A 27276-nucleotide genomic window follows, 5' to 3' on the forward strand; every position below is an offset into this window, starting at 1 on the left:
TTAAGAGTCTAAAAATTAGTGAAATATTTAATCAGGTTTAAAAGAAGAAAGTAGCAAAGAGAAGAGCCTACAGGGGGTTTCAGGAGAAGGGAGGGCCTTTAGAATAAGTCCTTGATAAATTCTGATCTCTACTGCAGAGTGGATACGTATATACCTCGGCATATTTTCAAGCCTGTTAGCCCACTCTTCAGTGTGGGAAATAGATGAGTGCTCAACCTGCCCACTTTGCTTTTTCCAGGGCAGAAGATACAGGGTAATAAGGGAAATTTATCGTCAAGAACACAACAAATTAGAATAGCTTAAACCAGAAAACTTGTATTATCGCAGCGCGTTTCCTTTTCTTTAGGAGATCTGATCAGCTGATCCAGGAAGGGAGTGACGAAGTTATTCCATATTGCATTGCGACTGGAGATGTGAAGAAACTGGTGTCCTTTTTCACCGCGCGAGGCCAACTCAAAGAAGCACTCTTGGTTGCTCAGGTAAGTACAATGCCTGATTTTCTTTTTTTGTCCAATTTTGTATGTGAGTTAAGCTCAGTAAAGAAACCATGTTCAAAACATTCAAGGCCATTAAACAATGAAACGTTGATACTGGCTTTCCCAGAAATGCTTCTCACCTGGATGTTGAAAATAGTCCAATAGTTCGAAGCAAGAGTAGTGTAGCACAGTACAGGTCCTTTGGCCCACTGACATTTAAACCTACTCTAAGATCAATCTACCCTTCCTTCCCACATAACACTCCATTTTGCTATCATCTAACAATTTCTTAAATGCTCCTAATGCAGGGGCTCCCAATGTTTTTTATGCCATGGACTCCTACCATTAACCGAAGGGCTCGTGGACCCCAAGTTGGGAACTCCTGCCCTAACGTAGCTGCCTCTACCAACACCCTGGCAGGGTGATCCACACACCCACCACTCTCTGTATAAAGATCTTGTCTCTATCATCCCATCCCCCTATATTTTCCTCCAATCACCTTGAAATTATTCCCCCTTATTCTTTATAGACCTGAACAAAATTGAACATATCGTTTGAGATTGATCACGTTCATAATTGTAGTTAATGCTATAAAAATCTAATTGCATGCCCACCATATATTGCTGATACACCATGGATGCAGGGTGTAACATCTACATAGTGATCTGCAGTTACTTGCTTAATCTTCTCCACAACCTCCACCAACCTCAAAGGAGGTTATAGTAGATGTGTTGGTAATCATTTACCAAAACTATCTAGACTCTGGGCAGGTCCCGGTGGATTGGAAGACAGTAAATGTCAAGCCACTTTTTAAGAAAGGATGTAGGCAAAAGACGGGCAACTATAGGCCCGTTAGCTTAACATCTGTAGTCAGGAAGATGTTTGAAGCTGTCATTAAGGAAGAAATAGTGAAACATTTAGAAAGGAGGGGTTCCATTAGACAGACGCAGCATGGATTCAGGAAGGGCAGGTCCTGTTTGACAAACTTACTGGAGTTCTTTGAGGACATAATGGATGCAATGGATAGAGGGGAACAGGTGGATGTCATATATTTGGATTTCTGAAAGGCGTTCAATAAGGTGCCACACAAGAGACTTATAAATAAGATACGGATGCATGGAGTCAGAGGAAGTGTATTGGCATGAATAGTGGATTGGTTAACTAATAGAAGGCAGAGAGTTGGTATAAATGGGTCTTTCTCCAGTTGGCAGTCAGTGGTGAGTGAGATGCTGCAGGGGTCAGTGCTGGGCCCACAGCTGTTTGCCATTTACACTGATGATTTGGAAGAGGGGACTGAGTGTAGCGTAGCAAAATTTGCTGATGACACTAAACTGAGTGGAAAAGCAAATTGTACAGAGGATGTGAAGAGTCCACAGAGGGATATAGATAGGTTAAGTGAGTGGGCCAAGGTCTGGCAGATGGAATACAACATTGGTAAATGCGAGATCATCCACTTTGGAAGGAATAATAGAAGAGCAGATTATTATTTAAGTGGTGAAAGATTGCATCATGCTCTTGTGCAGAGGGAATTGGGAGTGCTTGTTCATGAATCGTAAAAAGTTGGCTTGCAGGTACAACAGGTTATTAAGAAGGCTAATAGAATGGTGGCCTTTACTGCTAGAGGGATTGAATTCAAGAGCAGAGAGGTTATGCTGCAACTATACAGGGTACTGGTGAGGCCACACCTGGAGTACTGTGTGCAGTTCTGGTCTCCATACTTGAGGAAGGATATACTGGCTTTGGAGGTAGTGTAGAGGAAGTTCACCAGGTTGATTCCAGAGATGAAGGGGTTAATCTACGAGGAGAGATTGATTCTCCTGGGACTATACTCTCTGGAATTCAGAAGAATGAAAGGGGATCTTATAGAAACATACAACATTTTGAAAGGGATAGACAAGATACTTCCTACAAGAAGTAGGAAAGTTGTTTCCATTGGTAGGTGAGACTAGAACTAGGGGACATTGCCTCAAGATTCAGTGGGGAAGATTTAGGATGGAGATGTGGAGAAACTGTTTTTCCCAGAGAGTGGTGAATCTGTGGAATTCTCTGCCCCGGGAAGCAGTTGAGGCTTCTTCACTAGATATATTTAAGATACTGTTAGATAGATTTTTACATAGTAGGGGAATTAAGGATTATGGGGAAAAGGCAGGTAGACGGAGCTGGGTTTATAGACAGATCAGCCATGATCTCATTGAATGGTGGGGCAGACTCGATAGGCCGGATGGCCTACTCCTACTCTCATTTCCTTATGTTCTTATGCTCTTATGAAACCAGCATCAGGCACATGGGAAAAACCATGACCTGTAGGTTCCCATACAGTTGTTGGGTCAGTTTCCTGGAACTCCCTCTTCAGTAACAGCGTGGAAGTATCTTCACCAGCTCACTGTCACCTTCTCAAGGGAATCAGAATCCACAAACTAGAAAATCTGCAGATGATAAAGTAGTGGTGGTGAGGGGAGGGGTGGGGGTTAATCAGTAGGTGGAGTTGTTGATCAGCTTGGGGAGCGTAAATGTTTTTGAGTCTGGTGATCCTGGCATGGCTGCTATATAGCCTGCTTCCTGATGGGAGTGGTAAAACAGTCCAGGAGCAGGGTGGATAGGATTATTCATGATGTTACTGGCCCTTTATCAGCACCTTTCTGTATATATATCCTTGATGGCAGACATCAAAACGTAAAACAAGTGTGTCCTGATCACCATCGTGATGCTTCTTTCCTCATCAACAGCAGGTTGGAGAAGTCTCTGCAAGAGGGATAACTTTGTTTGTGTTACTTCCATAGGCAGCCCAAGAGGGGAACATTCAAGCACCTCACACCTCCTCATTGAATGGAGCGACTGATGGAGAGTTGAATAACAAGGGAGAAGACTACAATGAGTAAGCCACGTTCTCCTTCGCATAGAGTTATTCAGCAGGTAGCGCAGAAAGCATTTAGGAACATAAAGAAGGTAATGCAGTTCTCGATCCTTGAATAACCTTTGCTCAAGAAAAATGTACCTGGACTTTTGTCCGAAGTGCTAGATGAAATGTGAGACACCATCCTGTTAATATGTGGTTCAGTAGAAAATGGTGATTACAGAGAAATGAAGGGAAGAGAAAGGCTAGGATTTGCTCATAGGTTGGGTGTGATACATTCTCACTAGCTATGAGACAATCGCAAAGCTAATAAGTATCAGTCAATAATTGGGGGCTTCACGTGATGGAGCGAAATGGAAGTCAACTGTCCAATCCCTTTGTAGGTGCTGCCTGACGTGCTGAATTCACAGACAGATTGGAACCTGTAGATAGGTAGCATCTGTGACACTACTTTCAAGGAAGGATGGATCTGTACTCCCAGTTCCCTCTACTCTAGCACACTCCTCAGTGCCCTACCGTTCACTGTGTAAGTCCTACTCTGATTTGTCCTCCCAAGTGCAACACTTCACACTTGTCCGCATTGAAGTGCATTTGCCATTCTTCAACCTATTTTTCCAGCTGGTCCCGCTTCCGCTGCCAGATTTGATAGACTTCCTTGCTGTCCACTGTGCACTGATTCTTGGTGTCATCTGATCCAGTTTACCACATTATCATCCAGATCATTGATAAACATGGCAAACAAATGCTTGCCTGCAGTTATTTGGGATTGTATTCTCTTCCGAGGGCATCTATATTCCTTTTCCTAAACAACTACTTACAAAAAGATCTTAACCAATAATGGCAATGTAGTTGGAAATGGCTGCTATTGAATAAAATACAGACACAGTCAGCTTCAATTGAACTTACAGGAATGCCCGTCTCTGCAGACCTTTCATTGACCGGAAGTCCAACTCCATCTTCTGCTGCTTTTCCACTGTTAAGTGTTTAAGAGGCTGTGGTCTGAAGGTTTGGGAAGGTATATGGTTGAGGAATGGGAGGAAGTGAAAAAAGCAAGCTAATTTCTAGCTTCCTGCCAAGGTTTAAAACAGTCCAGGCCTATCCTACAAGACCAAGAACAGCAGTCCAAGCGGTTTACTTGAGATCACTATGATGTATCTCGAGTGGACGCCTCTCAGCATCATGCCCATGCTGTGTCTTTGGTGGGGCTATTCAATAAAGTTCAAGATATTTTTCAAAGTTCAAAGAAAATTTATTATCGAAGTCACCAAATACTACCCTGTGAGTCATTTTCTTGCAGGCATTCATAGTAGAACAAAGAAAATACAGTAGAATCAATGAAAAACAACACACAAAGACTGAGAGGCAATCAATGTGCAAAAGAAGACAAAGAGTACACATATAAATAACTAAATAATACTGAGAACATGACCTCCTGAAAGTGAGTCCATAGGTTGTGTTCAGTGATCAGTTCAGAGCTGAGTGAATGAAGTTGTCCACACCGGTTCAGGAGCCGGTGGTTGAAGAGTAATAACTGTTCCTGAACCTGGTAACCTAAGGCTCCTATACCTCCTTCTCAAAAGTAGCAGTGAAAAGAGAGCATGGCCTAGATAAACGGAAAGGTACGTCGCATCTGGAGTTTCTCCGGTTAGCCGACAATTTCTCTCCACGCCTCTCTGACATAGTGGGGAACCACGTAGCAGGCAAGTTACAGCAGTAGTTTGCCATTGCCTTCTGCCTGGTGAGTTTCCAAAGAGATCACCAGCTCGTAACCCAGCACGGATGGGAAACGTGCAGGGGAGCCGGCTAGATTCGAACTCGGGGCCTTTCGTCCCGAAGTCCGATACTGATGCCGCTACACCACCAGCCGGGTGGTGGGGCTCATTAATGATAGAATCCCGGTCAATCTCACCCATACTCTTTGCCCAGACCTCTGTGATTTTTAAAAAATTTAACCTAACTCAAAAGGCAGGCAAGTGGATCTAGCTTAGATGGGCATCTTTGTTACCATGGATGAGTTGGGTCAAAGAGCCTGTTTCCATGCTGTAGAACTCATGCAGTAATGCAACTAATGTCGGATTACTGCAACACTGTGTTGCAGTTATATAACTCATTGGTGAGGCCATAATTAGAGCACTGTGTACAGTTTTGGTCACGCTCTTACATTGCCAAGATGGAGAGAGTGCAGAACCAATTTATGAAGACACTGCTTGATCTAGAGGACCTGAGTTATATGGAGAGATGGGCCACGCTGGATCTTTATTCCCTGGAGAACAGGAGAATGGAGTGGGGGGACTTCACAGAGGGGAATGGATAAAATGGCTGGTTACAGTTTATCCCCAGAGGTGGGGAGTCCAAAACTAGGGGACACAGATACAAGATAAGAGGGAGAGATTTAAAAGAGACCTAAGAGATGGCCTCTTTACACGGAGGGTACTGAGCACCGAGAGTGAGCTGTCAGAGGAAGTGTTCGAAACAGATACAATTGCAACATTTAAGAGGCCTTTAGATACGTGGAGGAGAGGGGCTTAGAGGGTTATGGGCCAAACACAGGTAATTGCGACTATCAGGGACAACGCTGTGGTCAACAGGGACCAGTTGGGCGGAAGGGCCTACTTCTGTGCTGTACTTCTTTATGACTCTATAACAACTACTTATGTATGGCATTGTATTGAGAGCTGTGTCTTGTTCTCCAGCCTGCTACATAGAGTGAGTAAGGAGCTGGCAGAATGGTACTTCCAGGATGGACGAGCTGTGCTGGCTGCATGTTGCCACCTCGCAGTGAATGATATCGAGGTACTGTATCTCCATTCGATCCTTGAGTGCACTGGTATTGGTTTATTGTTGTCACACGGACCGAGATACAATAAAAAGCTCACCTTGCATACCATGAGTTCAAGAGATTCTGTAGATGCCGGAAATCTTCAGCAACACACACAAGATACTGGCGACCTGGAGTCAGGCAACATCTATGGAAGGGAGTAAGGGTCTCAACCTGAAACATCGGCTATTTACTCCCCTCCATAGACGCTACCTGATTTGCTGGGTTCCTTCGCTATTTTGTGTTTGTTATCTTGCATACTGTTCATACAGATCAAATCATTACACAGTGCATTGCGGTAGAACAGGTAACACAGTAACAGTGCAGAATAAAGTGTAACAGCTACAGAGAAAGTGCACATTGCACTTAAATGGATCGTGCCTTGGGTTTTTCTTGCCTTTATTCTTTCAGTTGAAAAGTACTTACTGTGAAATAGCATGGTAGAAGATGCCTAGGTTACTTTCGGGAGATTGTTGGGGGTGGAGGATCTCGTTGAAATATGCCAGATAATGAAAGGCCTGAATAAAGTGGATGTGGAGAGATTGTTTCCAGTAGTCAGGGGGTCTGGTATTAGAAGGCATAGCTTCAGAATTTAAAAAAAAACCTTGATGGGCCAAATGGCCTATTTTTGCATCTATATCTCATGGATTTGTATTAACTTAAGAAAAATGAGTTACAAAGCGAATTCCAAGTTTCATAGGCATGGCACATAAGTAGAGTTTAATAATGGGTAAATTTTTGAACTGCTATCCAGTATGCAGGAGTAGATATCTGTAATAATTAGCTCAGACTGGTGAAATTTTAAATTCATTAACCTTAAATAAATAAAGGGTTACCATCAGTACTAACTGGCCTTAAGCAACTAAATTGTCATGTATACCCAAATAGCTCACATTCGATCATGCTGAAGGTCTGGGTTATGTTGCAATCTCTTGTCAACTAGTCTCTCATTTTAGAGGTTTTAGAGAGGGATTAAGCAATGGTCTTTTCCAGCAATATCTCATTTTGTGAGCAAATAACTATACAACTTGTAATGTGAACAAACTCTCCAGAAAGATGCAGCTGGTAGATATGAAGTACTCTTTTATTTAACAAAAAGAGACACAACAGGCATCATATTGAGACCCTTGCTGGGTCTCAACCCCTCCCTCTGCAATTGGATACTGGACTTCATAACAGTAAGGGCACAGTCAGTCCATGTGGGCATCAACATCTCTCGTCCCATTGCACTGAGCACTGGCACTCCCAAGGCTGTGTGCTCAGCCCTCTGCTGTTCACACTGCTGATGCATGACTGTGTCGCAGGATCCAGCTCAAACCGTGTCATCAAGTTTGCGGATGGCATAACAGTGGTTGGCCACATCAAGAGCGATGATGAGATGGAGGACAGAGAGGAAGTGGAATGGCTGGTGGATTGGTGTGAGAAGAACAACCTAAGCCTGAATGTGAAGAGGACAAAGGAAATCATTGTGGACTTCAGGAAGGTGCAGACAAACCATTTCTCTCTTCGAATACTAAGTCCACCAAGTTCCTGGGAGTTCATATCACGGATGACCTCATCTGGTTCCTTAATATCACCTCCCCAAACAAGAAGGCACAGCAGCACTTCCACTTCCTATGAAGATTGAGACAAGCAACACTCCCAGTCCTCATCTTACCTGCATTTTACAGAAGCACTATTGAGAGCATCCTGACAAGTTGTGTCTCCATCTGATATGGGAGCAGTCAAGCATCAGACCTGAAGTCCCTACAAAGTACTGTGAAAACAGCCGAGATGATCATGGGGGGTCTCCCTACCATCCACTGGGGATATTTACACTGTTACACAGGGCATTAATATTATTAAGGACCCCACCCATCCATCCAGTATTCTCTTGACTTTCTACTATCAGGCAGGAGACCACGATACATAAAAATAGGAAAGGTCAGGATGAGAAACAGTTTCTTCCCCCAGGCCATTAGGCTTCTGAATGCATTGTATTCGAAGTGTCACTGGCTAATCTGTTCCATACCTTACAATATTTAATATCAATGCACTTTAGTTTGTTATTTATGTGTGATTCATCTCTGGATTTTACCCTACCTTCATAAGTTATTGTGTTAAGTACTTTTTACCCTGGTTCAAAGAAACAGTCTCGTTTCTATATACATTATATTCTTTATATACAGTACATGTATGTAGTTAAATGACAATAAGCTTGACTTGACTTTTGGAGGGAGAGGCCCGCTTGATCCAACATTACATGACATTTTATATGCTAAAGATATGGGACAATTATCTACAATGTACCTACAGTGCTTCCTTTGATTTACATACAGCTTTCACAAACACACTCCAGACAACTAAAATGAATGTTAATCCACATTATCTGGATTTTCAATTAACAGCTCCAGGAACCTATTGTCCGGAGCTGCATTTTAAATTTAATCTACAGTCCATGTTCAGGTTTAAAGATTGGTAGCTGAAGTTAGTTGCTGAATTTAATATTTTACTATACACCCTAAGTCCAGAATAACCTCTAACACAACCAACTATAAATGATCAAATGGCCTCCTCCAACAGTACTGACATTGTGGGTTTAATATTGTTTAAATTCAGTCCAGAAAAGTGTGAAGTGATACATTTTGGAAGGTTAAACTTGAAGGCAGAGTACAAGGTTAATGGCAGGATTCTTAGCAGCTATTGAGGAATAAAGGGATCCAAATACAATGACCCCTCAGAGACACAGTGCACGTTGATGGTGTGGTTAAGAAGGTGAATAGTGTGATGGCTTTTCTTAGTTGGGAGACTGAGTTCAAGGGCTGTAATGTAATGTTGCAGCTCTATAAAACTGGTGAGACCAATATTCAAGTATTGTGTTCAGTTCTAGTTGCTTTATTATCGAGGATTTACCAGGATGATGCCTGGATTAAAGACCATGTTTTTTGAGGAAAGGTTAAGTGAGCTACGGTTTTCCAAGGAGGATGAGAGGTGACTTGATAGAGGTGTATAAGATTATAAGGAGCATAGATACAGAGGGCAGCTCATGCCTTTTTCCCAGGGCAGCAATGGCTGTTACTGGAGGACATCCTTTTAAGGTGAGTGGAGGAAGGTTTAGGGCAGATGTCAGACGTAGGTGTTTTGTTTTACACAGAGACTGGTGGATGCCTGGAATGTACAACAATGGCTGGTGGTGGAGGCTGATACAATGGGGAAATTCGATAGTCACATGGATGAAAAAAAATGGAGCGTCTGTGCAGAAGAGAAGGGCTAGACTGATCATGGAGTAGGTTTAAAGTTGGCGCAATATCGTGAGCCAAAGGGGCCATACTGTGTTATATTGTTCTATGTTCTATTTCCAAAGAAAATCACTAGGTGGTAATTTAGTTTTGAGGTAATTAATTTGTATTTATCCAGAACATAAAGCACGCACTATTAGTCAATTATCCAGAAGCCTAGATTATTTGTCCAGAGATGAAATCCAGTTTAGGATAGTGGTGAATATTGGTAGCTCTGGTTGAGGTGTTTGATGTGGTGGTGTTTGAGCTGGGCAATTAGCTTGCAGATGTTTTATCACCAGTCAAGGTGACGTCTTCAATGCGCAGTTGTTGGTGTTTCTCTCTGGGAGTGCTCATTTATATAGCATTTATATTGAAATGGACGCCATCTATGAACCCCCAAGAGCCAAAGAAACACAAGCCAATGGGATTCAAAAGTCAACTGAAGGGGTAGCCAATCAGGACCGAGGCAACTGAACAGGGTGTGATGGGGAGGGGGCTATATAAACGCAAGCACTCCCAGAGAGAAACACCAACAACAGTGCACTGAGAATGTCTGCAGCTAATTGCCGAGCTCAGCAAACACCACACCAAATGAAATCCAGTCACAGCATGGCAGTTAACTAAACTGAAATTCAGTTAATAAGTTTAGACTGAAGAACTGCTGTCAGTAAAATTGACTGTGAAAATAAAAGGTTGCTGTAAGAAATGTAAATGGTTCATTAAGGAAAAAAAATTACTGTTCTTACCTATATCTCGCACCATATCCACAGATATTTAATACTAAATGCTTTTTGAGATAATTTAATGAGCCAGTCAACATTGCATCCTATTCGGGATAGGCAGTAAATGTTTGCCTTAGCAGCTAAAGGCCAAACATCCTGTGAACTAATATGTCAAAAAATTACACAAAGTTAAAGAATGACAATTTTAAGTTGCTAAATAAATTTCTTTAATTGGTACAATATTGATTAGTTTGATCCTACAGTTACAGCAGTTTTCTCTTTTAAGTAATCGAGGTAAAGTTGATTGCAAATCAATTGAATGTCACAAAATAATTTTAAAAAAAACAACTTTTGTTTGTATCAACTGTCAAGTGCAGTGAATAGATAAACTGAAACATAACGCGGTACAGAACAGCAATTGGCCCTTCAACCCATAATCTCTGTGCTGACTGTGAATCAAAACTAAACTAATTCCATCTGCTTGCAAAAAATCCATCTGCTTCCAATCCCTGTCTGTTCACGTCCCCGTCTAAATGTCAATATGTTCTTCCACCACCTCGCTCAGGCACCTTCCTCTCTGTAAAAAAAAAACAAAACAGAGGGCTATAAGACATAGGAGCAGAATTAAGAATTGAGTCCTGCTGAAGGGCCTCGGCCCGAAATGTCGACTGTACTCTTTTCCATAGGTGCTGCCTGGCCTGCTGAGTTCCTCCAGTTCTTGATGTGTGTTGCTCGGATTTCCAGCATCTGCGGATTTTCTCTTGTTTGAGAGCAGAATTAGGCCATTCGGCCCATCAAGTGCTCTGCCATTTCATCATGGCTGATCCATTTCCCTCTCAACCCCTTTCTCCTGCCTTCTCCCTATAACCTTTCATGCCCTGACTAATCAAGAACCTATCAACCTCTGCCTTAAATGCACTGAGTGACTTGGCCTCCTCAGCTGCATGTGGCAGCAAATTCCACAGACTCACCACCCTCTGCCTTTGTTCTAAATAGACCTTCCTCCATTTTGAGGTTGTGCTCTCTGGCCCTAGACTTCCCCACCAAATGGAACATCCTCTTCACATCCACTCTATTTAGGACCTTCAACATTCAATAGGTTTCAATGAGACCCCTGCCCCCACCCCCCCATTCTTCTGAATTCCAGTTAGTACGGGCCCAGAGCCTTCTATCACTGCTCATATGATAACTTTTTATTCCTGAAAACATACCCATGAACCTTCTTTGAACCCTCTCCAATGTCAGCACATCCTTTATTAAATAAGGGGCCCAGAACTGCTCACTTGCCTTGTAAATGACGGAGTTCTAAATTGGATGAGTAAATATGCAGATGATACTAAGATAGGTGGAGTTGTCAATAATGAAGTAGGTTTTCAAAGCTTGCAGAGGGATGTAGGCCAGTTAGAAGAGTGGGCTGAAAGATGGCAGATGGAGTTTAATGCTGATGAATGTGAGGTGCTATTTGGTAGGACTATTCAAAATAGGACATACATGGTAAATGGTAGGGCATTGAAGAATGCAGTAGAACAGAGGGATCTAGGAATAATGGTGCATAGTTCCCTGCTGGTGGAATCTCATGTGGATAGGGTGGTGAAGAAAGCTTTTGGTATGCTGGCCTTTATAAATCAGAGCATTGAGTATAGGAGTTGGGATGGAATGTTGAAATTGTATAAGGCATTGTTAAGGCCAAATTTGGAGTATTGTGTACAGTTTTGGTCACCGAATTATAGGAAAGATGTCAATAAAATTGAGAGGGTACAGAGGAGATTTACTAAAATGTTGCCTGGGTTTCATCTCCTAAGTTACAGGGAAAGGTTGAACAAGTTGGGTCTTTATTCTTTGGAGCGTAGAAGGTTGAGGGGGGACTTGATAGAGGTATTTAAAATTATGAGGGGGATAGATAGAGTTGACGTGGATAGGCTTTTTCCATTGAGAGTGGGGGAGATTCAAACAAGAGGGCATGAGTTGAGAGTTAAAGGGCAAAAGTTTAGGGGTAACATGAGGGGGAACTTTACTCAGAGAGTGGTTAACTGTGTGGAACGAGCTTCCAGCTGAAGTGGTTGAGGCAGGTTCGATGTTGTCATTTAAAGTTAAATTGGATAGATATATGGACAGGAAAGGAACGGAGGGTTATGGGCTAAGTGCAGGTAGATGGGACTAGGTGAGAGTAAGAGTTCGGCACGGACTAGAAGGGCCGAGATAGGCTGTTTCCATGCTGTGATTGTTATATGGTTATAATGTTAAATCTCCCTTAAACATTCCCCCTCTCAGCTTAAAGTTATCCCTTTGGTATTTAGATTTTCCACCCTCTGAAAAAAATCTACCTTTACAATAGCACCATTTAGACAAACAGATGAACATGCAGGGGATCAATGGATATAACCCAAGTATAGACAGATAGAGTTAATTGAAATTGGCATTATCATTGGCATAGATAGTGTGGGCCAAATGGACTCTTCCTATGTTGTACTGTTCCTCCTACAATCTTATTCCTTTCATGATTTCATAGAACACAGAAATCTACAGCACATTACAGGCCCTTCGGCCCACAATGTTGTGCCGACCATGTAACCTACTCTAGAAACTGCCTAGAATTTCCCTACCGCAGAGCCCTCTATTTTTCTAAGCTCCATGTACCTATCTAAGATGCTCTTAAAAGACCCTACTGTGTCCGCCTCCACCACCGCTGAAGGCAGTTCATTCTACGCACTCACCACTCTCTGTGTGGAAAAACTTACCCCTGACATCCCCTCGGTACCTATTTTCAAGTAGCCTAAAACTATGCCCCTTTCATGTACATCTGTCAAGTCACCAGTGCTTCAAAGTAATCAGTGTAGGCTCATCCACGAGTACTTTCTAATCTAGACCACAACGTGCTGGTAAGTCTCCTGCACAACTTCTTCCTGCAGGTGAACTGCACACAGTATTCCAGGTGTAACGGGTGGGTGGGCATTGAGAGGAAGGGGAGACGGCTTGTTTTGCTGCTATTTTTCTCTTGTTTGTTGTGATCCATTTTATTGTTGTTGTTGTTGCTTGTGTTGTTCTGCTAAGCTGAGCATTGTGGGCATGCTGTGTTGATGCTGGAATGTGGCAATATGCTGTTCCCCCCCTCCACCCCCTCCAGCACATCCTTAGGTTGTGTTGATTGTTAATGCAAACGATGCATTTCACTGTATGTTTCGACGTACATGTGATAAATAAATTAATCTGAATCTGAAAGGTGGCCTAACCGGTGGGTTACACTGCTGCAGCTGAACAGGCAGTGGAAATTACCGAAAGAAGGCCACAAGACATAGGAGCAGAAATAGGCCATTCAGCCCATCGAGTCCTCTCCACCATTCCATCATGGCTGATCCTGGATCCCACTCAACCCCACACACCTGCCTTCTCGCCATGTCCCTCGATGTCCTGACCGATCAGGAAACTATGAACGTCCACCCTTAAATATACGCACGGACTTGCCCTCCCCCACAGTCTGTGGCAGGGCATTCCACAGATTCACTACTCTCTGGCAAAAAAAAAAATCCTCTTTACCTCTGTTCTAAAACAACACCCCTCAAATTTGAGGCTGTGCCCTTTAGTTCTGGATTCCCCACCATAGGATAGATCGACTGTATCTAGTCCTTTCAGTACTCTGTAGGTTTCAATGAGATCCCCACACATTCTCCTAAGTTCCAGTGAGTACAGTCCCAAAGCTGCCAAAAGCTCTTCATATGTTAACCCCTTCATTGCTGGAATGATCCTCATGCAGGAAGGACTGCATTTACTAAAGAAGAAATACTCGTTTAAAAATGAAGTGTGAGAATTTCAAGTTGAATACTGTATACACTCTCTGATATTAAATTGAGCCATGGAACTATTGAAGGAATCGTCATAACTCAGAGTGTTGATTCTCTCGCATATTTTGCTAGGTGGAGAATGTGCTATTAGTTTCAGCAGACCTTTTCCCTGTAAAAACGAACCCAAAATACGTTGCTAAGTTTGCTCCCTCCTTTGCTATGTTCACAGCTTGCAATGTCGAGCCTGATCCGTGGAAACGAGCTGGAGTTGGCGGTTTGCGTTGGAACGGTGCTGGGAGAGAGCGCCATGCCCATTACTAACTATGTCCTGGAGCTTCTGGCCCAGAAGTGTATGTTAGCAACAACATGGTGAGTTCACACTCTAACTTCAAATACCACGGATATGATGCTGCACTTCAGTAGGAACATAGCAAATTTCTGCTTAATCAGTCTGCAGCTCTTTATAAACTTGCAATTGAATATGCTTTTGCTACTTTGGCAGCCAGACTATTCCAGTTCATATACTGTATATTAGATACATACATAGTGGCCATTTTATTAGGTATCTCCTGTACCTAATAAACTGGTCACTGACTGTATGTTCATAGTCTTCTGCTGGTGTAGCCCATCTGCTTCAAGGTTGAATGTTTTGTGCATTCAGAGATGCTCTTCTGCACTGCACTGTTGTAACGAGTGGTCATTTGAGTTACAGTCGCCTTCCTGCCATCTTGAAACACTCTGGCCCTTCTCCTCTGACCTCTTCTATTAACAAGGCACTTTTGCCCACAGAACAGCTGATCATTGGATGCCTTTTGTTTATCGCACTATTCTCTGCAAAGTCGAGACTGTTGTAGGTGAAAATGCCAGGAGATACTCAAACCATCCTGTCTGGCACCAACAATCATTCCACAGTCAAAGTCACTTACAGTGTCTATAAAACATATTCTCCCTCACTTTGGAGGTTTTCATGTTTTTGAATTCTTGATCAGTGAGGATGTCAAAGATTATAGGTGATCCTGACATTGTACCAGATGACTGGAAAATTGCAAATGTTACTCCGCTATTTAAGAAGGGGGTGGGGGTAGGGTACAGCAGAAAGGAAACTATAGACCTGTTAGCCTGACATCAGTGGTTGGGAAGTTGTTGGAATCGATTGTTAGGGATGAGATTACAGAAGGTTTGGAGGCACATGACAGGATAGGCCAAAGCCAGCATGGTTTTCTGAAAGGAAAATCCTGCCTGACTAACCTACTGCAATTTTTTTGAGGAAATTATAAGGAAGGTAGACAAAGGAGATGCAGTAGATGTGCTGTACTTGGATTTTCAGAAGACTTTTAACAAGGTGCCACACACGAGGCTGCTTACCAAGATGAGAGCCCATGGATATTACAGGAGAGTTCCTAGCATGAGTGGAGCATTGGCTGATTGTCAGAAAACAGAGAGTGGGAATAAAGGGATCCTTTTCTGGCTGGCTGCCGGTTACCAGTGGAGTTCCACAGGGATCAGTGTTGGGACCGCTGCATTTTACGAAGTATGTGAATGATTTGGACGATGGGATTAATGGAATTGCCAATGATACAAAGGTAGGTGGAGGAGCTTGTAGTTTTGAGGAAACAGAGAGCCTGCAGAAGACTTAAGTAGTTTAGGGCAATGGGCAAAGAAGTGGCAAATGAAATACAATGTTGGAAAGTGTATGGTTATGCACTTAGGTGGAAGAAATAGATGGGCAGACTATTATTTAGATGGGGAGAGAATTCAAAATGCAGAGATGCAAAGGGACTTGGGACTCCTTGTGCAGAATACCCTAAAGGTTAACCTCCAGATTGAATTGGTAGTGAAGAAGGCGAATACATTGTTGGCATTCATTTCTAGAGGTATAGAATATGAGAGCAGGGATGTGATGTTGAGGCTCTATAAGGCACGAGAGAGACCACACTTGGAGTATTGTGTGTAGTTTTGGGCTCCTTATTTTAGAAAGGATACACCGACATTGGAGAGGGTTCAGAGAAGATTCACGAGAATGATTCCAGGAATGTAAGGGTTACCGTATGAGGAACGTCTAGCAACTGTTGGGCTGTATTCCCTGGAGTTCAGAAGAATGAGGGGGGAATCTCATAGAAACATTCTGAATGTTAAAAGGCCTGAACAGAGTAGATATGGCAAAGTTATTTCTCATGGCAGGGGAATCTAGGACAAGAGGGCACAACTTCAGGATTGAAGGACGTCCATTTAGAATAGTGATGTGGAGAAGTTACTTTAGTCAGAGGGTGGTAAATCTGTGGAATTTGTAGTCATAAATGACTGTGGAGGCCAAGGCATTGGGTGCATTTAAGACCGAGATAGATAGGTTCTTGATTAGCCAGGGCATCAAAGCGTATGGGGAGAAGGCAGGGGAATGGAGATGTCTAGAAGAATTGGATCAGCCCGTGATGGAGTAGCAGAGCAGACTTAACTGGCCTAATTCTGCTCTTAAGCCTCATGCTGTTACTCAATTCTGCCAGGACTGCCACTGATCCAGGCAACGAACCATGAGAATTGGAGTTTCTCAGTGCTACACTGACCCTCATTTGTCTTCCTCGAGTTCTCTCTCCCGGGGTTTCCAACCTCTCCTTGGCATTCTCCTTTGTGTTCTTGAGCTGTCTCAAAGCACTTTTTTTTTGGTTTCTTTCCACGGTTGTAATGTGTGAATGGCTAGCAATGAAACCTTGCAAAAATGAGACAAGTGGACACATCATTTGTCTTTCTGAGTATTTGCAGGAGTTCGGCATTCTGAGATCACCTGATGAGCTCTACATCATTAATTTCTCTTTGAAATGCTGCACAAGAACACACGGGAACCTTCAACCATAAACCTGCAAGCTCTCCAAAGCATGGTGCAAAGTCCTTGCCTCTGCTGGGTCATGTTTTCACTTGCCGCTTTAATGCTTGCAATACCCTTGGTTATTTGTTATACATTTCACCGGTGCTGTCATTTTGAAAGAAACCACAGTTTTTATTTACTACATTTCTTGTATTTATTTTCTGCATTCAGCTTTCCATTTGTTGGACACAGGTACTGTTGCTGCTGTTGAAGGTGTAATTGTAGACTTTGATGTTGTTCATTCATCCACCGATCTTGTGTTGAATATCTGCTGCTGCATGAGTGTGTTGCTGACCCTGTCTTTAGTGTGGTGCCTAGATCTCCTGGTTTAAAGCTACAGGAATGTGTTTTGGGAACAAAGGTGGCCAGTCAAGCCTGCTCACATAATCATAGAGCCACAGAGTCATACAGGAAAGAAACAGGCCCTTTGGCTGAGTGAGTCGACATTACAGCATGTGGCTTCAATAGACTGTGTGAGGAAGTCGGATTTCAAACTCAGACAGACATTATATAAACCAGCTGGGATTCATGTCATGGTAATCAATATTAAATGGTAGAGAACATAAGAAAACCAGGATGAGGTAGGCCGTTCGGCCCCTTAAGCCTGCCCCGCCATTCAGTATGTCTCCTTCCCTGTGGCAGTTCCACATGGACCTTAATTCCATGATCATTCAAATATGCCTCTGCGTCCTCTTTATGCCAGTGACCTCCCTTCCACAACCCACCAGAGTAGAGAATTTCAGAGATCCTCCACCATCCACGGGAAGTTCCTGTGCATTGCAGTTCTAAACAGCCATCCCCTTATTCAAGGCTCAGCCAATAATGGACACATCTACAAATCTGCCCTTGTATGTTTCAATAAGATCAGCTCTCATTTTTCTAAACTCTCAATAACATTGACCTGATTTCTTTGGTCATTCATGACCTGACAATACTCTCATCTCAAGAATGAGGTCAATTTCTTTTTAACTGCCTATTATGTCAATATATCCTTTCTCAAATTAAAGGGTCAAAATTGTATTACTGTATGCCAGGTGTGCCCTCACCAGTACCCTGTATAATTGTAACAACACTTCCCTGTTTCTGAACTCCAGCACTCTTACAGTGAAGGCTATGAAGTACATAGTCACTGTCACAAGTACAAGCTCGTTTATGAGACTATTTAATGATATATTGTCATAATTTAATCATTATTACTTTATATTAAAGGGACATAATCTTAAGGCAATTGAAGGTTACTTAAAGTATGGGGGGATGTCAGATGTAAGTTCGTTACACAGAGTGGTGGATGCATAGAATACCCTGCCAGAGGTGTTAGTAGAGGCTGTTATTTTAGGGGCATTTAAGAATCTCTTAAATAGGCACATGGATGAGAGAGAAAAGGAGGGTTATGTCAGAGGGAATTAATCTTGGGGTAGCTTAAAAGGTTGGCACAATAATGTGGGCCATAGTATTCTATGTTCTATGTATTTAAATTCCTCATGGTGGAATTCCTCATTGTGGTGGGATTTGATGAAGAATCCTTCAGGGACACCATTAACCAATTTTTCAATATACATTCCTGTCAGTTCCATCATTGCACAAGCCCCATGAATTTCGAGTGCTTTCTTTTTAATTTGTGTGTGGCGTTCTCCAATGCTGATATGAGGGACTGTAATAACTGTCTGCTCTGCAGAGGATGAAGTCACTGTCTGCGAAGTTTGCACTGATTGTGTCACGACATCTGTATGGAATTCCTAGGTGTGGGTTACAGATGTTCTTATGTCGTCCATTTAATGTAAATTAATTTAACTCATTGGAGAGTATAAACAAATTCAGAACGTGTTATTTTGCAGATACCTTCAGAGATCTGCTGTGTATGCAATGGGTCGACACAGCCCAAGAACATGATACGTGTGCTAACCTATCAAACGTACTCGCTGAGCATTTACACTCCGTCTGCAAGAACAAGCGGGTTCTCCCAGTGGTCACCACCCATTTTAATTCCACTTCCCATTCCCATTCCGATATGGCCTCCTCCACTGCTGGGATAAGACCACACTTAGGTTGGAGGAACAACACCTTATATTCCGTTTGGGTAGCCTCCAACCTGATGGCATGAACATCGATTTCTCAAACTTCCAGTAGTGCCTCCACCCCACCCCACTTCACCATTTCCCATCCCCTTGTCCCTCTCTCATGTTATCTCCTTGCCCACCCAGCACCTCCCTCTGGTGCTCCTCCCACCCCCGCTTTCTTCTTATTTCCATAGATGCTGCCTGGCCTGCCGAGTTCCTCCAGCATTTTGTGCATGTTGCTCTTTGTGTATGTTGCTCAAGATTTCCAGCATTTGCAGAATCTCTTGTGTCTTCCTCAAAACCCTCTTTATCGACTATATTATTTTCATTTTCAGCAATGCCTTCTCAGTCATTGTTAGTGAAATGCTTGGACTTGGTTCCAGTTTTTAAGATGCTTTATTCAAAATGCTATTCAAGGACAAGATGGTGCCATTAAATGGTGACTTCTTGTGTGCAGCTCCAATGGGAGTCACCAAATATTCCCATTTCGGACTACTACAGCTGAAATCCACAGTCACACCCATGGGTACTTCAGTAAGCAGTATTGTTGTAAGATGTTTAAAAAATCTATCAATACAATGAACCCATAAACACATCCTCAGTGTTTACCCTCTCTTTTTTACACTAATTAGTTAATTTATTTTCTATATATACTTTTCATTGTATTTTATAGCTTTTATTACAATGCATTGCAATGTTCTGCTGCCACATAACAACAAATTTCATGACATATGCCAGTGATATTAAAACTGATTCTGATTCTATATTGTTTTCTTGAAAAGCTGTGCTTAATTACCATGATGTGTTTTGCGTAGGGACCTTGCGGCTGATCTGCTGACCATGATTCCCGACAACGAGCTGCTGTTGGTCAAACTCTGTTCGTTTTACGCTGGAGCGACTGCAGAAGTGAACGATCTTCACGAGAAGGTAAAGCTTGCTAATTGCAAGGGCAAGTTTACAACTTGTTTTCCCATAAAAATACTGTAAGTGCCAGAAGAGAAACACATCACCAGCAGAAGTATTTACAAACAGAATGTAGAGCACGTTGTCATGGTAACAAGGCCTTCAGGCTAGGCGGGTGTCCTGAGCTAACTAAGACCAGATCAGATTAATTTATCACATGTACATCAAAACATACCGTGAAATACGTCATTTGCGCGAAGAACCAACATAACCTAAGGGTGTGCTGGGGCAGCCCATAAGCGTTGCCACACATTCCAGCGGTAACATAGCATGCACACATTGTTCAGCAGAACAAACATAAGCATCAACAAGAACACAACGCTAAAACAAGCCCTTTTTGTTATCTTTTGTAACTTCATAAACTAATCAGAAAATAAATACATGGGAGCTCGGAGATGTGTGTCTGCTGCCTTTTACTTTTAGTGGGGCACGCAAATGTGAAATGATGGTGTAATGACGTATGCCATCCACGTACTTTTACATATAACCTGTAATGCATTCTGTAAACAATAAAGAATGCTTAATCAAACAATATATTTACAATATTACTAAAATATTCCTCAAATTTTAAATACACAACACTCCTCCCTGCTTAGTTATAAACTCCCAGTCTATATATATGTAGACACAGTATGTTACGTAATACAACTACTATTTAGACATGCACTGCATAGTAAATTTTAAATTGCCCCATTCAGGCCTAAAACTTCGATTTTTGATTCTTGTGGGATAACATCTTTCCTGACAAGAAAGGACACTCTGTTTGGCTGGTGAGACTTGTGGCTGTGAAACAATCTCAGATTCTAGAGCCTCCTGCATGATGGTTGGACTTGTCTCTGGGAATGCAGGAAGTGGTTCTGGCAGCTCTGGAGAACTTTCTTCTCCAACAATTGACTCTGCTCTCCTCAAGTGAAGGATGTGTCATCTCCAGATGACATCAGATGCAATCTCCTCTTTTGATTACCTCTGTAGTCCCTCACTGGGATGGCTCGTCCAGGAGTGAAGCATTGAAGCTCTTTCGTTGAGAAGCCCTCAATTTGTCTCAGATGTTTGCCCTGTTCACTCCTCCTGAGATTAGGTTTGAGGAGATCCAAGAGTGAGCACAAGGGACGATCCAGGAACAGCGTAGCTGGTGAGTTGTTAGGTCTGGAGTGTGCTGCATTACGTTATGCAAGGAGGAAATTCACGACTCTCTGATTCAGTGTTGGGGGTGTAGTGTATTCTGCTGACATTGCTTGGAGTGCGTTCTTTTGACTCTGGACAAACCTTTCCATCAAGCCGTTTGTAGCTGGTGGTATGGTGTAGATGTAATATTTCATTAATTTTCAGGAATAATGGAAACTGTGCTGCCACAAACTGTGGGCAGTAGTCACTTACTAAATGTCCTGGAACACCAGTCCTTGAGAAGAGGCTGTGAGTTTGTGAGGCTGTAGTGGAGGCTTTGGGATCACTTCTGGCCACTTTGCAGCCACGTCCACTATTACCAAGAAGTTTATGTCGATGAATGGTCTGGCAAAATCCACATAAATCCCCTGCCAGGGCAATACAGGCCATTCCCAGGGACGGCGAGGATCTCCTCTTGGCATCTTCTAGACATATTGGTATCCCAAACACCGCATGGCAAGTTGCTCGATCTACTGACCTATCCCTATCCCAGGTCACCAGACAAAGTTTTGACCCAATGGTTCCATTTTGGCCACTCCTAGATGACTGGCATGTAGCTCGTCCAACACTTCAGGTCTCAGCTTGGATGATACAATAACTCTCAAACACCACATAAGGCAACCCCATCAAGGTCAAGTTCATCCTGGTAATGGTAAAACTGGGGCAACTGGAGTTTCTCCTGCACATTTAAACCATTTTTGGTGGCCATGTAGACCAGAGACAGTGTGGGGTCTTTTCTGATTTCCTTTTGAATCATTTCTGTTATAATAGGGAGACTCTCGATTTGCGATAGGGAGAATACGTCAAGAGCAGTATCCCCTTTTTGTAATTTTTTCAGGTGGATCCTTTTTCAACAGTAAATGGGGCAATCTATCAGTATTTCCATGATTAGTTGTCCTTTTGACTTCAATCTTGTAATTGTGTCATCCAAGAAACAGAGCCTATCTCTGCATTCCTGCTGTTGCTGTTATTGGAACACTCCTTTGTGGATTGAAAATGTACGCCAATGGTTGATGAACAGTAATGAGGGTAAAGTCTCTCCCATACAAATACTCATTGAAATGTTTTACAGCCCAAAGCACTCAAGGCCTCTCTATCAATATGTCCATAATTTTTCTCTGCAGCAGTAAGGGAGCATGATGTAAAGGCTATGGGGTGTTCACTTCCTTCACTCATAACTTGTGACATGACTGCACCTATACCATAAGGCGAGGCATCACAGGCAAACTTCACTAGACAATGTGGATTATGATGAGTGAATACCGTGTCTGGTGTCACAATTTCCTTTGCCTTTTGGAAAATCACCTCACACTGATTTGTCCATTACCATTTCTTCCCAACCTGGAGCAATAAGTTCAAGAGATGGAGCACAGTAGCCAGGTTTGGCAGAAGTCTGTTTAGTTATTGACAAATCCTAAAAAGGACCACAGCCTTGAAAAGTCCTTTGGCCTTGGGGCGTCCACCACTGCTTGAATTTTCTCAGCACACTTGTGTAATGCTTGTGCATCAATGGTGTAACCAAAATAAGTGATGCTTGATTTAAAGAATTCATACTTGTTATGTCGTGCTCTGAGTCCATTATCTTCTAATCTTTTTAACACTACCCTGAGATTTTGGAAATGTTTCTTGCCACCCTTATTGGCAATAATGGTGCTGTCCAGGTAACACTGAGTTGCCTGGGCAACCTTGCAGACCTAGCCCATAGCTTCCTGTCAGCGTGCAAGTGCAAATGCTACACCAAAAATAAGCCTATTATAGTGATAAAGCCTTTTGTGAACGTTTATGATGAGTTGACGATTGCAGGGGATGTGGCATGTAAATGGTAGATGGATCTCCAATCACTTTGTAGTTGTCTCAGCTAATCTCTGCTGCACGATGCTGGTTCTCCTGTTTATACCAAACACAAGCTCAATGTGGCTTGTTGGTTGTTGTATTTCACTATTATGAATGTCATTCCCACAGGAGCTATTTTTTCTCCAGTTCTTGGGTTGGATACCTGCAGGCTTCAGTTCATTATCTTCGAAATGCCATTTAAACACATTTTGTGGAATGACTCAAACAGCCGAGCCAGTATCCAATTCCATTTTAATTAATTCTCTGTTCATTTCTGGCATAAGCCATATTGCTTGTCTCTTGTTAGCTTTCACATTTTAAATCTCAAGGCTACCCAATCCTGTTTCACTATTATCATTATCAGATTTTTCATCAACAGCATGCATATTAGTGTTCTTTTTGAAACTGTAACTAGACTTTTTATCATTTTCTCTTTCCTGTGAGGTCCATTCACTTTTGTCTGCCCGACATGCTCTTTGTATGTGTCCTCCTTCATTGCATTTTCTGCAAGTTTTGCCTTTAAACCTGCATTGGTCTGGTGTATGTGAGCCCCTGCCACAATGGTAATACAATTTGTTTGGCCAAGCAGGTTTCGGTTTAGACGGTGCAATTTTGTTCACACTTCCTTTCATTTACATCTGCAATTCTGCTGTTTCCATTGATACTGTGATTTCAACTGCTCTTTTCAATGTGAGTTGTGCTTTGGTAAGGAGCCAATTTTGAATGCTTTCTTTTAAGATTCCAAAAACTGAACAGTTTTGCATCATTAAGCTCATTACTGAACTGGTACTGCTTAGACAATTTATTCAGTTGAGCCATGTACTGTACACTGAAATGGACTCCTCCTCCTTTTGATTCTAATTATGAAACCTAAAGCGTTCTGCAATCAACAATAGTTTCAGTTTTAAAGGTTCCTGCATTACTTTCAATCTATCAGGAAAGCTCATTTCGGCTGGTTTGGTTGGAGTAGTTAAACTTCTCAGCAAGCTGTGTGCTTTCCCATCTGTTGCACTCAGTAACACTGGCACTCACTTCTCATTGGCTATTTCATTTGCTTCAAAAACTGCTCAATTCATTCATAATACAATATCTAGTTATCCGTTGTGTAATTGAATGTGTCTAACTTTCTGATGTTGCCAGCCATTTATGTTTTCTTCATTTGTTGTTATTACCTTTGTGCATGAACCCATGAATTTTGTCCATTTTCTGCCTTTCCAGTAACTTGATTGTCTTTGTCTCCTTCCAAAGATACATGTGCTGTGCTTTTTTTAAAACTCAACATCTCTCTCCCTCCCTTTGCAATGAAATAAAATCAATTCGCTGCACTTCAACAGATAGGTATTCATCTCAGGTTCATTTTTAATCTACCTTGTCACCACTGTTATGTTCCGTAACTCCACAAATTAATTGACAGAAAAATGCAGGAGCTGGAAGATGCGTGTCTACTTTGTTTTACTTTTAGTGAGGCATGCAGATATAATGTGGTGGTATAATGACATATGCCATTGACGTATTTTTACATGTTAATCGTATTATGTAAAAAAAAAACAAGGAATGCTTAATCAAACAATGTATTTACAATATAACTCGTATATCACTGAAATATTAAATGCACAATACTTTTCCTCCCTCTCACCCACTCACACACACACAGAACCCTCCAAGCCCAGGATAAGCCACTTAAGTCTCCAGCCAATTAAGGTCGTAATTAAAAGGCTATCTATCTAATTCCTTCTGCCAACACAACGTCCATAACCTTCCATTCTCTGCACATTCAGGTGCTCTTCAATGTTGCCCCACCTTCATTATGATTATGGCTGACCTGCCCCAGACCTTAAAACTTCCTCTGTGCCAATTACACAGAGTCTTCCAATTCCCTGATCAAAAATCTGTGTACTTCCTCTTATGTAGCCCCAGTGACCTCACCTCTACAACCTATCAGGACAGAGAACTCCTAAAATTCACCACCCCCACCAAGAAGATGATGTTATGCACCTCAATTTTAAATAAATTCCCATTAATTATGTCCCCATGCTTGAGGTTGTCTCATTCGAACATCTGAAATGTCCCCATCCAGTCCTGATGAAGGGTCTCAGCCCAAACGTTGATGTTCATAGATGCTGCCTGACCTGCTGCATTCCTCTAGTCTGTTGTGTATGTTGCTCCAGATTTCCAGCATCTCCTTCCTGTGTCACAATCTCCCCCAGAGGATCTTGAATGTCTCAATGACATCGCCACTCAAATTTCTGAACTCCAAAGGTTACTATGTAATTTCTTTAACCAATTATGGTAGGACCAGTCCTCTCCAGGAGCAGGCATGAAAATGAAAAATCATGCAAAGACACAAGCAAGTCAAGCAGCAAATGTGGAAGGAGAATCACGTCTAGCATTTTGGGTTGTAGCCCACTCGTCAGAACAAATAAGGAGAAAACAAGTTTGATTCAATTCCAGAGAATTTGGAGAAGGGATGCATAGGATAACTGTGCAGATAATAGAGCTGTTCGATTCTGATTTCTGGTGCTGTCTGTGTGTAGTTTGTGTGTTCTCCCAGTGTCTGCATGGGTTTCCTCTGGGTACTTTAGTTTCCCCCTACATACTAAAGGCACATGGCTTGGTTGGTTACATGTATTGGTAGTAGTTGTCCATCGTGTCTAATGATGATAGGAGATCTGTGCAGGAGAGTTTTTAAAGTGGAAGAGCCATTGCACTGGGGGCAATTCCCCTCTCTCAGCCTCAGGTGTCTGGCTCTGGTAATACGAACAAGAATCCCAAACTGGGATCTTTGGTTGCAGTGGATGACCATGATGTGTGCTGTGCCTTGTCATGCCCTTCACTCTCTACAGAACTTTGCAGAACCGCCTGCCTGGCTGTTGGATCTCCCTGTCTCGGCGGGGTAGGAGGCCGCCTGTCTCATGCAAACAGCTACTTGGAGGCACAGGTGAGAGCTGAGCATCCAGTGGGGACCAAAGGCAAGCAAACTTCCCCAGAATGGATATGACAAGCCTCTTCACCAGAGGTGCCACCCCATACAACCAGGTTGATTATGTGGTGACTGTAAATTGCCCCGAGTGTGTGGGTGAGTGGGTGAATCTTGAGGAAGAGAATGTGGAAAGGAAAACTGGGATTAGTGTAAATAGCAACCCCCGAGTGAGATTGTGGCAAAGGAGTATGGCTGAATGATCCTGAAGAGGACAGCCCTGCGAACAAAATGTCACCATTGATTGGAAGGACAATGAAATGTTGGTAGAAGACTTTGACTTGATGTATCAGTGACTACCATTGGTGAGAATCTGTTTTGATCCAGCTCAGGCAGCATTACTTGGGGTAAAATTCAACCTGTTGTAAATATGTGACAGAGTGCCATTCAGCTTCAGCGGGATCAAATTTCAGAAACGGAGTTCAATGTGAATTTATAACTCATGTAGCACATAAGACTGAGGGAAAATACCTACCCACTCTCCCCCAAGTCTCTGAAGTGCAGCCCTGTTTAATAATGTGTGTTGTTTCTGACCCCTACAATTCATGCATTTTGTAAAAATCCCTTTTCAGTGTCACCTGCCAACCACAGAGGAATGTTTGCGATTTGCAGAAATGTATCACAGTGAAGGGGAGATATTCCAAGCTGTAAAATATTATTTATTGAGCCCTGTGCCAGAGAAAGCACTTCCTATTGGACTTCTCTACGTTAAAGGTACTTATCTTGTTAATTGTTCTGCTTCGTGGATGTCTTACAATGTTTTGTGGATTAAAATAATGTGTAGTATTGTGTTTTTGTCTAATTAGGACAAAGTCATTTTTGTTTTAACTTTTCCCTAGGTTACAGACCATTGATAAACCATATTAATTGTGCTGTTCTCATTCCTCTGAGTATATGATGGATTGTCTCATACTTATAATTATCTGGACTGCCAGAACAGACAGTGATAAACACAAGGCGTCAATTATTTAGTCATAGACTCACTGCAAAGAAACAAGACTGCTGACTCAAAGACTCCATGTTGAAGGGAAGGAGGGGATGAATTAGGACTGCAGCGAATAACAGTTTAATTTTCCTGGATCTAAGTACCTAGTTAGGACCAGAGGGAACTTTAGAGCAGAGATGAGGAGGCATTTCTTGAGCCAGAGAGTGGTGAACCTGTGATCCCATTATTCATCATCAGAGACCCCCAACACAGAGATCATGCACTCTTCTCACTGCTATCATCAGGAAGAAGGTACAAGAGCCTCAGTACCCACACCTCCAGGTTCAGGAACAGTTACTACCCCTCAACCATCAGGCTCTTGAAACAAAGGGAAATACCTCATTCAATGTCATTTGCTCCTTCATTGAAATGTTTCCACAACCTATGGGCTTGCTTTCTAGGACACTTCATCTCATGTTCTCTATACTTAATGCTAGTTTATATGTTATAGTTATTTCTTTCTTTTCGTATTTACACAGTTTGTTGTCTCCGGCACACTAGTTGAATGCCCAAGTTGGTGCAGTCTTT

General features: G+C 42.4%; 2 protein-coding genes across 6 annotated transcripts in view; one reads left to right on the top strand and one right to left on the bottom strand.

Annotated features, from left to right (window-relative positions):
• wdr17 (WD repeat domain 17) overlaps positions 1–27276 on the top strand; it is a 154837-nt gene that overhangs the window by 92041 nt on the left and 35520 nt on the right. For all 5 annotated transcript variants that reach the window (XM_072257670.1, XM_072257672.1, XM_072257671.1 and 2 more), the window contains 6 exons: positions 347–479; positions 3257–3351; positions 6024–6123; positions 14139–14278; positions 19642–19753; positions 26336–26477. In XM_072257670.1, the coding sequence (XP_072113771.1) occupies positions 347–479; positions 3257–3351; positions 6024–6123; positions 14139–14278; positions 19642–19753; positions 26336–26477 (722 nt within the window). The remainder of the gene's footprint in view (positions 1–346; positions 480–3256; positions 3352–6023; positions 6124–14138; positions 14279–19641; positions 19754–26335; positions 26478–27276) is intronic.
• Positions 10408–27276, bottom strand: part of spata4 (spermatogenesis associated 4) — an 87634-nt gene continuing 70765 nt past the window's right edge. Inside the window, exon 6 of the mRNA XM_072257676.1 lies at positions 10408–10707. Coding sequence (XP_072113777.1) covers positions 10667–10707 — 41 coding nt within the window. The 3' untranslated portion in view covers positions 10408–10666. The remainder of the gene's footprint in view (positions 10708–27276) is intronic.

This window comes from Mobula birostris, chromosome 5, assembly GCF_030028105.1.
Source record: "Mobula birostris isolate sMobBir1 chromosome 5, sMobBir1.hap1, whole genome shotgun sequence".
In the NCBI taxonomy this organism is placed as follows: domain Eukaryota; kingdom Metazoa; phylum Chordata; class Chondrichthyes; order Myliobatiformes; family Myliobatidae; genus Mobula; species Mobula birostris.